This window comes from Heptranchias perlo, unplaced genomic scaffold (assembly GCF_035084215.1).
Source record: "Heptranchias perlo isolate sHepPer1 unplaced genomic scaffold, sHepPer1.hap1 HAP1_SCAFFOLD_945, whole genome shotgun sequence".
Lineage (NCBI taxonomy): Eukaryota > Metazoa > Chordata > Chondrichthyes > Hexanchiformes > Hexanchidae > Heptranchias > Heptranchias perlo.
In genome coordinates, this window is record NW_027139987.1 from 59031 (window position 1) to 70951 (window position 11921).

Here is an 11921-nt window from a genome sequence, read left to right on the forward strand (position 1 = left end):
ATCACCTGGGGGAAATAGGGGGAGAGAGAGAGAGAGAGAAAGACAAGGAATGGGGTCAGGAATCTGTCTGTGCATCTGCAGAGAAAACAAATCTATAAATAGCTCAGGAGCCCAACAGAACTTAAAATTGGGATTATGCAGCCAGGGCATAAAGTAACTTCTAGAAAAGCTACTGTACAATTTGGCATGATATGCTTTTGGTAAGGGTTAATCAACACACAGAGCAGTGTTGTAACAATTTCAATCAATCCTACTGATCTGTTTGAAAAATATATTCTTTTGTTATATCTAGAGCGAATTTACATACCTGGTTCATTGGAAGTTGCTAATAAGGATTTCTGTCTTGATTTATGTCCTGCTGCACAGTCTCTTGTTCAGATTGAAAGAAAATTTGGAATGGAATTTGGAAAAACATAATCGTTCGTACCTTTTGAAAAACTTAAGCTGGAATTGTGTTCCTTGAAATGACCATGTACATAGCCCAAATGGCTGTGATACAGGTAGATTCCACTGCAAACAGTGGCTTCTACTACAACTGAATTTGGGACTTACGGAGTTATTCATCATATCTACATAAAAACAAATTGCATCTAAACGTGACAGGTATGGGATATGTTTTGGCCAGTAGCTCAGTTCATGATTTACCTGGTCAACTTCACTTGGGAAGATGGCTAGGATATCTCACTAATTGATATTTTACTATATCACAGTGATTTTCACATGACACGTGTTCTCCTGTTTAATCATTTAAATGTTGAATCATCTGTAATCTCACGCTTACTACTCACTATCCATAAATATGATTTTAATGGTTTATTAAAGAGGAAAGAAATTAACAATGTTAAATCAGAAACAATAATCTGATTTTTGGTTTTAATGCCCCCTCCTGAAATCAAGCATCCATGTGATGTATAAGCAGGAAAATTGATTATGATCGGCACAGTGGGGTTTAATGGCTCCTTCTTGCAGAATGGCAGCGGCAAATACCACTTAAAGGCTGCAGTGGTTCTTACATACCTGAGATATCCAACTTCCTTAATACTTAAACTCTAACATATATAGTGAATCTGGTTGAGCAAGCCAAGCCTATTAAGTCAATACTCTATAGTTATAGGGTGTCCCCAATTAACGTTCCAATGTTTACCCCACAATAATAATTCTTGTATAAATGCTGTAGAGCCAGGGCTCTTCATCATTCTAAGCTTTTGCTCCACGTAAGTTTCCTGGCTGAAACTGCATTGCAGTTGCTTGGCAGTACAGAGCACATGCCTATGATTGGTATTTGCTGCTGTTATTCTACAAGCAGTAATATAACTGAAAACAGCTCTGAGTGGCACATATTATCCAGGGTGAGCTAGAACAGCCACTTTTGTGTGCTGCTGTGAGTTAGGTAAGCCAAAGGACCTCTAATAAAATGAGATAAATTCACTCTGGGTACCAAATGGAAATGGAATATCCCAAAGCTTCTCGAACCAGAGTGCAGAAAAGCTACATTAGCAAAATCACTTTGAATAATGATATGTACGGACTTGAGTAGGCAGACAAGTGATCCTGGAATCCTCAAGAGACCAGACCCTCTGCTTGGTATGCTTCTTGAAACATTTGCCTGAGGAAGGAGAAAATCTCCGAAAGCTTGTGAATTTAAAATAAAATTGCTGGACTATAACTTGGTGTTGTAAAATTGTTTACAATTGTCAACCCCAGTCCATCACCGGCATCTCCACATCATGGTATGCTTCGCTCAGTGCTGTTTGTTCATGCTGTTTGCAGATCAAGTTCTCCAGTTCTATTCAACAAGCCATTCATTACACTGACATGAAAACCTTGTTAATACTGACCAAAACCTGTAATCTTTCACATAGCTCCACTATTAAAAATGATCAAATCAGGAACAGAATTGACCTCCATTCATACTGACATATTTTGGAGTTTTGAGGATTCAGAAGCAATCTCACTAAATTGGATCCCTGTGTTTATTTTCTCCCCTCCTGTAGCTCCCACCAAAAAATTGGATAGTTATATTAAAATATTCCACACAGGATAATATATTTTCATTTTTTAAACAAGACTTTCATAGTCTGATGCTCAAGCTAAGAGGCTACTGGTCTCATTTGTGTGGTGATAAATCTGGTACTTATTCTTTGTTGATGCACAGACAGATTCTCTGCTCTTGAGATGGGTGTTAGTTAATTAACATGCTGCTTTGTGAAGGAGAATTGGGCTCCAATTCTCAGCTGTCACCTACATTAATTGATCTTTTTGTGAGTGTGTGAGGTGTAACCATTTTGATTGTGCAGCCAATCCAACTGCCTGCCTAACATTTAAAATGTTAACCATTCACCCCGAGGATGCAGTGCACACTGCAGACCATTCATCTTCACAGGTGAGGCACAAGGGGTTTGTTGAAGAGGGACAACAATGCAATAATAATTAAACAAAACTATAGGTTTCTGCAACTGGATTATTTTAAGCTGTCACTAGAAAATTTCAGCAAATCAGAAGAAAAATAATTTTTTGTTTTTTGACTGCAGGATTACAAAATGCCTCAGCCATTTTCAGGACCTATAACTGGATTTAAAGTACAGTGCCCACATAAAGCTAATTAATGTTATATTTTTTAGGCGCCTTTATGTTTATAAGCTGCCCAATTTAATCTTGTTCTTATGACAATGGAGACCCAGTTTTTCTTGGCTCTTTGGAGCTGCTGCCACTTTTGCTAGCTCTGCCTCTGCTCAGCACTGAGGAGAGTAATAATGATTGACCAGTATAGCAGCGCTTTCCTGTAAATAGTGCTGCAGTCTGGAAATGATAAATTGTCTGATCATGTGCTCTATTTCAGCCCTCAGATTCTGAATGAGTGGCGAGGTTCCTGGAACCTACATGTTTGACCTCAGATCAGAGCATTCTGTTCTCAAGGCATCTCTCAATTGTTTTGAGCATAGGTATTCTTAACACCTCAGCTCCATCATTAAATTATAATGTCACGAACATGTTTAAGTATTCATATTTCTATTTTACATTTGTCTGACTCTTCAGTAACACTGCATGATTGGGTCCAGGTTTCTCAATTTAAAAAAAATTGATACTGTTTTTCTTGAGCCTTGGACTTTGCTGCAGTATATATATTTTTAAAGTAATACATTTTTGATTTTGCATTTGAGCTTTTTTCCAAATTCTGCTGCAGAGGTGACGGAAACCAGTTGTATGTGTACTGTTAGCTGGTCGTCTCTCCTGTGCTCCTACCCCTTGATTTCAAGCATCTGAAGCAAGCGGCTTAAATGCTGATACTTCGTCTGTGCCTGATACTTGGCTTGAGACCAGAAGACCAAATAAAACCTTGTAGGGCAAGCAGTCAGAGCTCTTGTATCCTGGTTGGGAAAGTGTCAGGTTTGTGCCCTAGGGCTGCCAAATCCTGAGATTAGCTTGGAGTTAGCTTTGGCAACTGAGGTTAACTGGACAGCTGCATTCTAAATTATTTGAATTTTTTTTTTATATATGTCTGAAGTTGGTTTGACATTGCTTGTGTAGGAAAATTATCAAGTTTAAAATATAAAAATGAGGTCTCCAGAGGAAACAGTAAAGAATTCTTGTTCTATGGATCCAGGTGCTTCAGTACACAGTAAAGATAGATGTTCATAGTTATTTTTAATATAAAAATGAATTTCTTCCCAATGGACTGATTGTGGCTGCCAGTTAAATCAAAATTAATTCTGCTTATGGCAGGACTTAACATTTCAAAGATTTTCTTTGTAGTAGTTTTGTTTTTATCAGCTACTAATTGCCCTGTGGCTACTCGAGGCATATGTTAAAGCCAAGGGGCTGCCTTATTTTTAGTTTATTGCAGAAGTGATGATTTTGAGATAGTGTTCTCAGATCCTTCAGTAATTCAATGGAGCACACGGTTGTGGAGCAATGGCTGAAACAGGGTAGGGGAGTGGGAGGCGGTGGAGAGACTACCTTAGTCTGAAAATATGACAAGTAATCGTAATTAGTTGCTGTGTTCTGAGCAGATGGATCCCTGTGGTTATCATCTTTGTATTATGTTCACTTCACATTCTACTGATGAAGTGAAAGCTGCAGAGTGACCAAAGTATTTACCGCAGGAAGCAGAGTCTCCACTGTGATTGTCGCAGGATCGTGTGGTTTATACATTCAGACTATTGACTTCCGTGCTTTGTCTCATGGTTTCTGCCAGTCACAGAGCCAAACTCGACTTGTTAGGTTGGGAATAGATCAGGTGGTCAGTGGAGTGAGAACACAAACTTTATGTTCTGCAATTTAACGTAACTGCAAAACATTCAATGGCTCCATCGCGGACAGCACTAGGATCAAAATGCCATCGTCGTTGCTGAGTTCCTACGTAAATGTCAGAAAACCACAACTATAGGGAGAAACACAGCCGCTTTAAAATTAATAAATTAAAAATAAAATTCTCCTGGTTCTATAACCTGTTGTTCCTAATACTGATTTTAAAAAAATATTACCAGATGAGTCGATACTGATCCTACAGGCTTAAATGATCCATTGCAGCAGTTGGACAATAATTATTTCAATAGATTACTTGTCAACAAAAACTAGAAACCTCTTGTGCCTGATACTGTGAATGGACATGCATTAAAACTGCCATTACACTAACCTAATGGAGGTGACTAGCAAAGCATCAAGTTACATATTTTCTGAATAAGGAATGTATCGAGGCATATTTATATAATTGTTGTGTGATGCTCTTTATCAATATAGCACTGACAGCAGTAAGATATATTGTATATCCACAGTTTTTCTGAGTATTCCTAGACTTCAGGGTGGAAGAAGACAGAACGAAAGATCCGAGCCTGACGACGGGAGCAGTTGACTGATTTGTTTACAATCCCGCTTCTGTTAGACTCCAGCCATCTAAATTCTCTAGATTTATTACAGTACAGATCCAGCAGTGGGCACTTGCCCCTAACGTGTATCATGGTATTTTCAATTTGAGTCTGTGTCAATTTTGAAGGATTCTGGGTTCTGATGCTCTATCCTTAATCAGTTTAGGAAAATGTTGAAGTGGAGTTTCTTTAGCTCGAAGTCTTGACTTTTTCAGTGAAATTTGGCTACTGGGTGATTAAAAGAAGTCAGTGGAAATCTTTTTATATTTAAAATATTTTAAATTTTTTCTTTATTTGCTTATTAAGGGCCATTTATCCTTTCATAGATCTGCCCACAGTCATTCAATAAATGGGTGATGTATCTTGATTAGTTAGAAGAGGTGTTTCCTTTATTTAAAAAAAAGTATAATGCTGCATGTCCGCTGTCTAAATTCCACACTCAATAGTACAATGAAAAATCCTACTGTTTCAGATGTTCCACCATAAAGGTAGTTATTATTTCATCTCTAATCTACACTACACTATTGGACAACCAGATTTTAATTCTCCTACTGCCAGGTAGCATCTAGCGGCCTATGTCGAATTTTTTTTTAAAAGTTCATGTTTTGGTAGACTATAATGTTGTACACAGATTATCTTTGATCCACAGGAGTGAGTCTGACAATGTCAAAGGGTGCACGCCCAAAAAACAAACCACACATAGCTTGGACTGATTGTCACTCATGGTTATAGGACCACATGCAGCTATTTTTGTTGCTTTTCCTCAATGTGTTTTGAGAGCGTGACTGACTGTAGCGCTGGCTACGGGTGCACTCGAGAGGTCAACAATTCTGTGGGTTTTTTTGTTTTGACTTTAAATCTAGGAAGGCAAAAAAGATGCTTTCCTCAGCTCAAAATAGCTTCTGAGACCAGCATTAATTTATATATTGCAGCAAGTTGGTCTAGATCTTGGAATGTTTTAGAAGCCTAACAAGTGTAGTCCCAAAACACAACATCCAATCTTCCACTTGCTGCTGCTAGTTCAACTGAAAACTCAATTTCAGTGTCAGTATTTTGCTCAGGAGAGGGGATGTTGAACCTTTTGTTCAGCTTAGCGTGTGCACACATCTGTGTAAATGTTAAACAAAATGGATGTCAATAAAACGATCATTTATTGAACAAGTACATTTTATGGGAGGCATGTGGAGAGAGGGTTAGTAGAAAGAGGGAATCCCAGCTCTTTAAGGAGCTAAAACTACCATTTTCAAATGACAAGCTCTTAAAGAGGTTTGTCTTGTCAATGTTTGATCCAGATGTTATGAAGGCATTTGGTAGAATGGCTCTTAAAATCACAACAGCCTGCATTTATATTCAAATCTAAATCACTCACTAAAATACCTAGAACTTTGTGGGTGTGGGGCGATCATCATTGCACAGTCAATTTATCAGGAATTTCCATTATCAGAAACATTCCAAGTTAAAATGTGTTTAAGATTGTAAGTTGATTATGTATCCAGGGTAAAAGTTTAATATGGATTTAAGGTGTTTCTTCATGATCTAATGATTAGAAACATATTTAAATTACTGTGCTGGTGTTTAAACAGAAGCAGAGTTCAGTCAACTGCCTCACGTGAAACTAGAGTTTCTTTTCAATCCCCTCGCCAGGCTCATATACTTTAGTTGTCACTAACAAATAGTTCCTCCTTCTGTCATTTCAGCCGCCCCTGAGAGCGGATTATGACCAGTCCAGGACTGGCTTCTCAGATCTCTCCCTTCATCCTGGCCTGGACACCACCACACTCCGGGTCACAGCGGTCACCGATGGGCCGCTGTCAGACTGTGCTGCTCAGCCTCCATGTTCTGCATTAACATTCCCCAGTGAAACTGAAACTGGGCTTACAGGGAGGAACGGTGATGGTCCCTCATCCCTGAAAAACACAGAACAAGCGTTCAGGACAGAGTTTAATTTGATATATGCCTGTTCGCCTTTGAACTCCAATCTCCGAGACCTTACCCCAACACACAGGCTAGAGGGACCATACAGAGGACTTGAGAACAGAGCCAACTACATCAGTGACAGGAAATCTTCACAGTCAGAGCGAGGGTTTGGAGAAGCTGTTTATATGAGTCCACCTGGGGACTCCTGCTTTAATAGGCATGGCCAAGGACTCTTATCTGAGACACTGCAAGGATCCATGTCCCCACAAGCAGACCGGCAGCCTTTGTATTCTGAAGGAAATACAACACCTCAGCAAAACCCACCACAGAAGAAGAAGGCAAGTAACCACATTCATTGCATCTATTGATTATTATGCTAAAATTGATTATGATGCTACTATAATTTATGGGTGGTAACTCACATCTGATAATTCTTTTTTTTGGGTATGTTTAAACTAGTCACTATTGTCATTTTAAGAGTGCACGAGAGGCACCCAATGTTTCCAAAGGTTGAAAAGAGAAGACTAGATAAATTGAAAAGTAGTCATCAGGTACAGCTAAATTTGGTTTTTCAGAAGCCTGAAAATTGTAAGAGGAAGGAGAGACTGACCAGGAGAAAGAGTTCCATGGTTTCGAGGTCCTGAGAAAGAGCAAGTAAATTAGATTAGGAAACATTGGACTAGGCTTGCCGCTTTTGCACTTGCCTGCCCATGATTTTCCTCCTATTCGCTGTAGTAAGTGGAAAATCATAGCCTGGCAAGCACATTGGTCCCGATATCTGCGGGGAGGGTGTGGGGGAGGCCGAAAATGGCTGAAGAACCCAGCAAGACTGGGGACGCAGAGGGTCCTGCCGAACTTAACGGCAAGACCACATTATCATTTTTTGAATTTGTTTCCCACCTGCAGTCAACAAAATTGACTTGGTGGCTGGGAGGGAAAACCAGAGACAGGAGGCCACAGCCGGGGACCCTTGCAGTCGGTACCTAGCAATCAGGAGAGGGGGTATGGTCAACGATCTTGGCTGGGAGGGGGTATGGTCACCGATCGTGGCTGGGAGGGGGTATGGTCGACTATCGTGGCTGGGAGGGGGTATGGTCACCGATCGTGGCTGGGAGGGGGTATGGTTGACTATCGTGGCTGGGGGCAGGGGGGGGTTGCGGTATGGTCGCCGATTGTGGCTGGGAGGGGGTACGGTCGCCGATTGTGGCTGGGAGGGGGTATGGTTGGCTACCAGGCCTTAGGTGGAGAGGACATTGTAGCTGGAGGAGGGGTGGGGGAGGTCGGCGATCCGGAGTGGTGGGGGAGGGGTGGAGAGAGGCCGCGATCGGCAGGGGAGGCCGAAGGCTTCCTTGAGGGGCCGGGGCCACAAGGAGTGCTGAAAAAGGCACTAAACTTGTGGAGCCGGCAGCACCCGCCGCCCTTTGCCTGCCAGGTTTCCCAACCCCAGGAAAATCTATGCAGCAACGGTTAATTTTAAATCGAGCTCTCAATTGCACGGTGGGAGCCCGACTTAAATATGCTGATGATTTGTCCCGCCTCTCCACGGCGGGACACTGACACCGTAAAAACAGCAACTTGCACAGCAGGTTGGTCGCATTTTGCGCGTTTGTCAATTTAACCTCCTGCCCGTCATAGAGGGGTTAATATCAAGTCCATTGAGTCTGCAGGGAGGAACAAGAGCTTGTTGGACTATTTATTTGCACTGAAGGACGAACAAGAGAGGAAAGTTCAAAGAAGCATTTTTAACACAAAAGTTTATAGAGAAACTAAAGGATGTTGGACATAGTGGTTCTTTATAGCTGATTTAAAAAATGCTTAAGGGAACCCCAATACTATCACTGTTTAATGTGAAAATATTCTGAGCCATATGGCAGTTCTTGTCTTACATCAGAGCACGTGACAATATTACTAAACACTGCATTGTAGCGTTGTAACCTTCACCGGTAAATCTATTCAATCTCATTTGTAAACCTAGATGAACATGTCTTAGGCTCGTCGGACAAATAAGAGATCCAGCGAGTTGAAGTGTATTAGTCTGTTGAACCCAACCCTCTTCCAGCCTTGAAGTTTAATTGTGGGGAAGAAATGAAATGTGAAACCTTTTAAAAAAAATTTCCATCATTTTAAATGCTAAATATTACTGTGTGATAGTAACGTTTGGCCTTCAGTAATGGACCTGTATATGTACTGTCAAATTTTGTTTGATAATTCTCCTGTGAAACACCTTGGGACATTTTACGATGTTAAAGGCGCTATATAAATGCAAGTTGTTGTTGTTGTTGTTGTGGATAGCTCCCTTTATACACAGATGCACATACCAACATATATGGTGCAACCAAATTGTCTGTGTCAACAATCATTTATTGTCAGCATTGGAATAAGCATTCCTCTTGTATTTAAGTGTGGTGAAGTAGTTTTTGTCAGATCAAGGTCATTTTTCTTGCTCTCTTCCTTTCTTTCCTCACCCCCTCTATTTCCTTCATTCTTTGCCCTCTAATTCGGCCCTCACCCTTCCTCCCTCACCCTTCCTCCCTCACCCTTCCTCCCTCACCCTTCCACCCCCCAACCTCGCTTCCACCCCCCAACCTTCGCTCTCTCTCCCCCCCGCCCCCCCACCTTCCCCCTCACTCTCTCTCCCCCCCGCACCCCCAGTACACTCTCCAACTTTCTCTCTCTCTCTCTCTCTCTCCCCAACTCTCTCTCTCTCCATCTCTGTCTCCAACCCCCTCTCTGTCTCCGAACCCCTCTCCCTCTCTGTCTCCGAACCCCTCTCCCTCTCTGTCTCCGAACCCCTCTCCCTCTCTGTCTCCGAACCCCTCTCCCTCTCCGTCTCCGAACCCCTCTCCCTCTCCGTCTCCGAACCCCTCTCCCTCTCCGTCTCCGAACCCCTCTCCCTCTCCGTCTCCGAACCCCTCTCCCTCTCCGTCTCCGAACCCCTCTCCCTCTCCGTCTCCGAACCCCTCTCCCTCTCCGTCTCCGAACCCCTCTCCCTCTCCGTCTCCGAACCCCTCTCCCTCTCCGTCTCCGAACCCCTCTCCCTCTCCGTCTCCGAACCCCTCTCCCTCTCCCTCTCCGAACCCCTCTCCCTCTCCCTCTCCGAACCCCTCTCCCTCTCCCTCTCCGAACCCCTCTCCCTCTCCCTCTCCGAACCCCTCTCCCTCTCCGAACCCCTCTCCCTCTCCCTCTCCGAACCCCTCTCCCTCTCCCTCTCCGAACCCCTCTCCCTCTCCCTCTCCGAACCCCTCTCCCTCTCCCTCTCCGAACCCCTCTCCCTCTCCCTCTCCGAACCCCTCTCCCTCTCCCTCTCCGAACCCCTCTCCCTCTCCCTCTCCGAACCCCTCTCCCTCTCCGAACCCCTCTCCCTCTCCGAACCCCTCTCCCTCTCCCTCTCCGAACCCCTCTCCCTCTCCCTCTCCGAACCCCTCTCCCTCTCTCTCTCCGAACCCCTCTCCCTCTCTCTCTCCGAACCCCTCTCCCTCTCTCTCTCCGAACCCCTCTCCCTCTCTCTCTCCGAACCCCTCTCCCTCTCTCTCCGAACCCCTCTCCCTCTCTCTCTCCGAACCCCTCTCCCTCTCTCCCTCTCCGAACCCCCTCCCTCTCTCCCTCTCCGAACCCCCTCCCTCTCTCTCTCTCCGAACCCCTCTCCCTCTCTCTCTCTCCGAACCCCTCTCCCTCTCTCTCTCTCTCCGAACCCCCCTCCCTCTCTCTCTCTCCGAACCCCTCTCCCTCTCTCTCTCTCCGAACCCCTCTCCCTCTCTCTCTCTCTCCGAACCCCTCTCCCTCTCTCTCTCTCTCCGAACCCCTCTCCCTCTCTCTCTCTCTCCGAACCCCTCTCCCTCTCTCTCTCTCCGAACCCCTCTCCCTCTCTCTCTCTCCGAACCCCTCTCCCTCTCTCTCTCTCCGAACCCCTCTCCCTCTCTCTCTCTCCGAACCCCTCTCCCTCTCTCTCTCTCCGAACCCCTCTCCCTCTCTCTCTCTCCGAACCCCTCTCCCTCTCTCTCTCTCCGAACCCCTCTCCCTCTCTCTCTCTCCGAACCCCTCTCCCTCTCTCTCTCTCCGAACCCCTCTCTCTCTCTCTCTCTCCGAACCCCTCTCCCTCTCTCTCTCTCCGAACCCCTCTCCCTCTCTCTCTCTCCGAACCCCTCTCCCTCCTCTCTCCGAACCCCTCTCCCTCTCTCTCTCTCCGAACCCCTCTCCCTCTCTCTCTCTCCGAACCCCTCTCCCTCTCTCTCTCTCCGAACCCCTCTCCCTCTCTCTCTCTCCGAACCCCTCTCCCTCTCTCTCTCTCCGAACCCCTCTCCCTCTCTCTCTCTCCGAACCCCTCTCCCTCTCTCTCTCTCCGAACCCCTCTCCCTCTCTCTCTCTCCGAACCCCTCTCCCTCTCTCTCTCTCCGAACCCCTCTCCCTCTCTCTCTCTCCGAACCCCTCTCCCTCTCTCTCTCTCCGAACCCCTCTCCCTCTCTCTCTCTCCGAACCCCTCTCCCTCTCTCTCTCTCCGAACCCCTCTCCCCTCTCTCTCTCCGAACCCCTCTCCCTCTCTCTCTCCGAACCCCTCTCCCTCTCTCTCTCCGAACCCCTCTCCCTCTCTCTCTCCGAACCCCTCTCCCTCTCTCTCTCCGAACCCCTCTCCCTCTCTCTCTCCGAACCCCTCTCCCTCTCTCCCTCTCCGAACCCCTCTCCCTCTCTCCCTCTCCGAACCCCTCTCCCTCTCTCTCTCTCCGAACCCCTCTCCCTCTCTCTCTCTCCGAACCCCTCTCCCTCTCTCTCTCTCTCCGAACCCCCCTCCCTCTCTCTCTCTCCGAACCCCTCTCCCTCTCTCTCTCTCCGAACCCCTCTCCCTCTCTCTCTCTCTCCGAACCCCTCTCCCTCTCTCTCTCTCTCCGAACCCCTCTCCCTCTCTCTCTCTCCGAACCCCTCTCCCTCTCTCTCTCTCCGAACCCCTCTCCCTCTCTCTCTCTCCGAACCCCTCTCCCTCTCTCTCTCTCCGAACCCCTCTCCCTCTCTCTCTCTCCGAACCCCTCTCCCTCTCTCTCTCTCCGAACCCCTCTCCCTCTCTCTCTCTCCGAACCCCTCTCCCTCTCTCTCTCTCCGAACCCCTCTCCCTCTCTCTCTCTCCGAACCCCTCTCCCTCTCTCTCTC

At 45.6% G+C, this 11921-nt stretch overlaps 1 protein-coding gene across 1 annotated transcript in view; it reads left to right on the top strand.

Annotated features, from left to right (window-relative positions):
* LOC137319943 (histone-lysine N-methyltransferase SETD5-like) overlaps nt 1–7813 on the top strand; it is a gene marked incomplete at its 3' end in the record, with an annotated part of 42474 nt that extends 34661 nt beyond the window's left edge. The window contains exons 9-10 of the mRNA XM_067981817.1: nt 6563–7124; nt 7689–7813. Of these exons, the coding sequence (XP_067837918.1) occupies nt 6563–7124; nt 7689–7813 (687 nt within the window). The remainder of the gene's footprint in view (nt 1–6562; nt 7125–7688) is intronic.
* Nucleotides 7814–11921: the final 4108 nt, after the last annotated feature.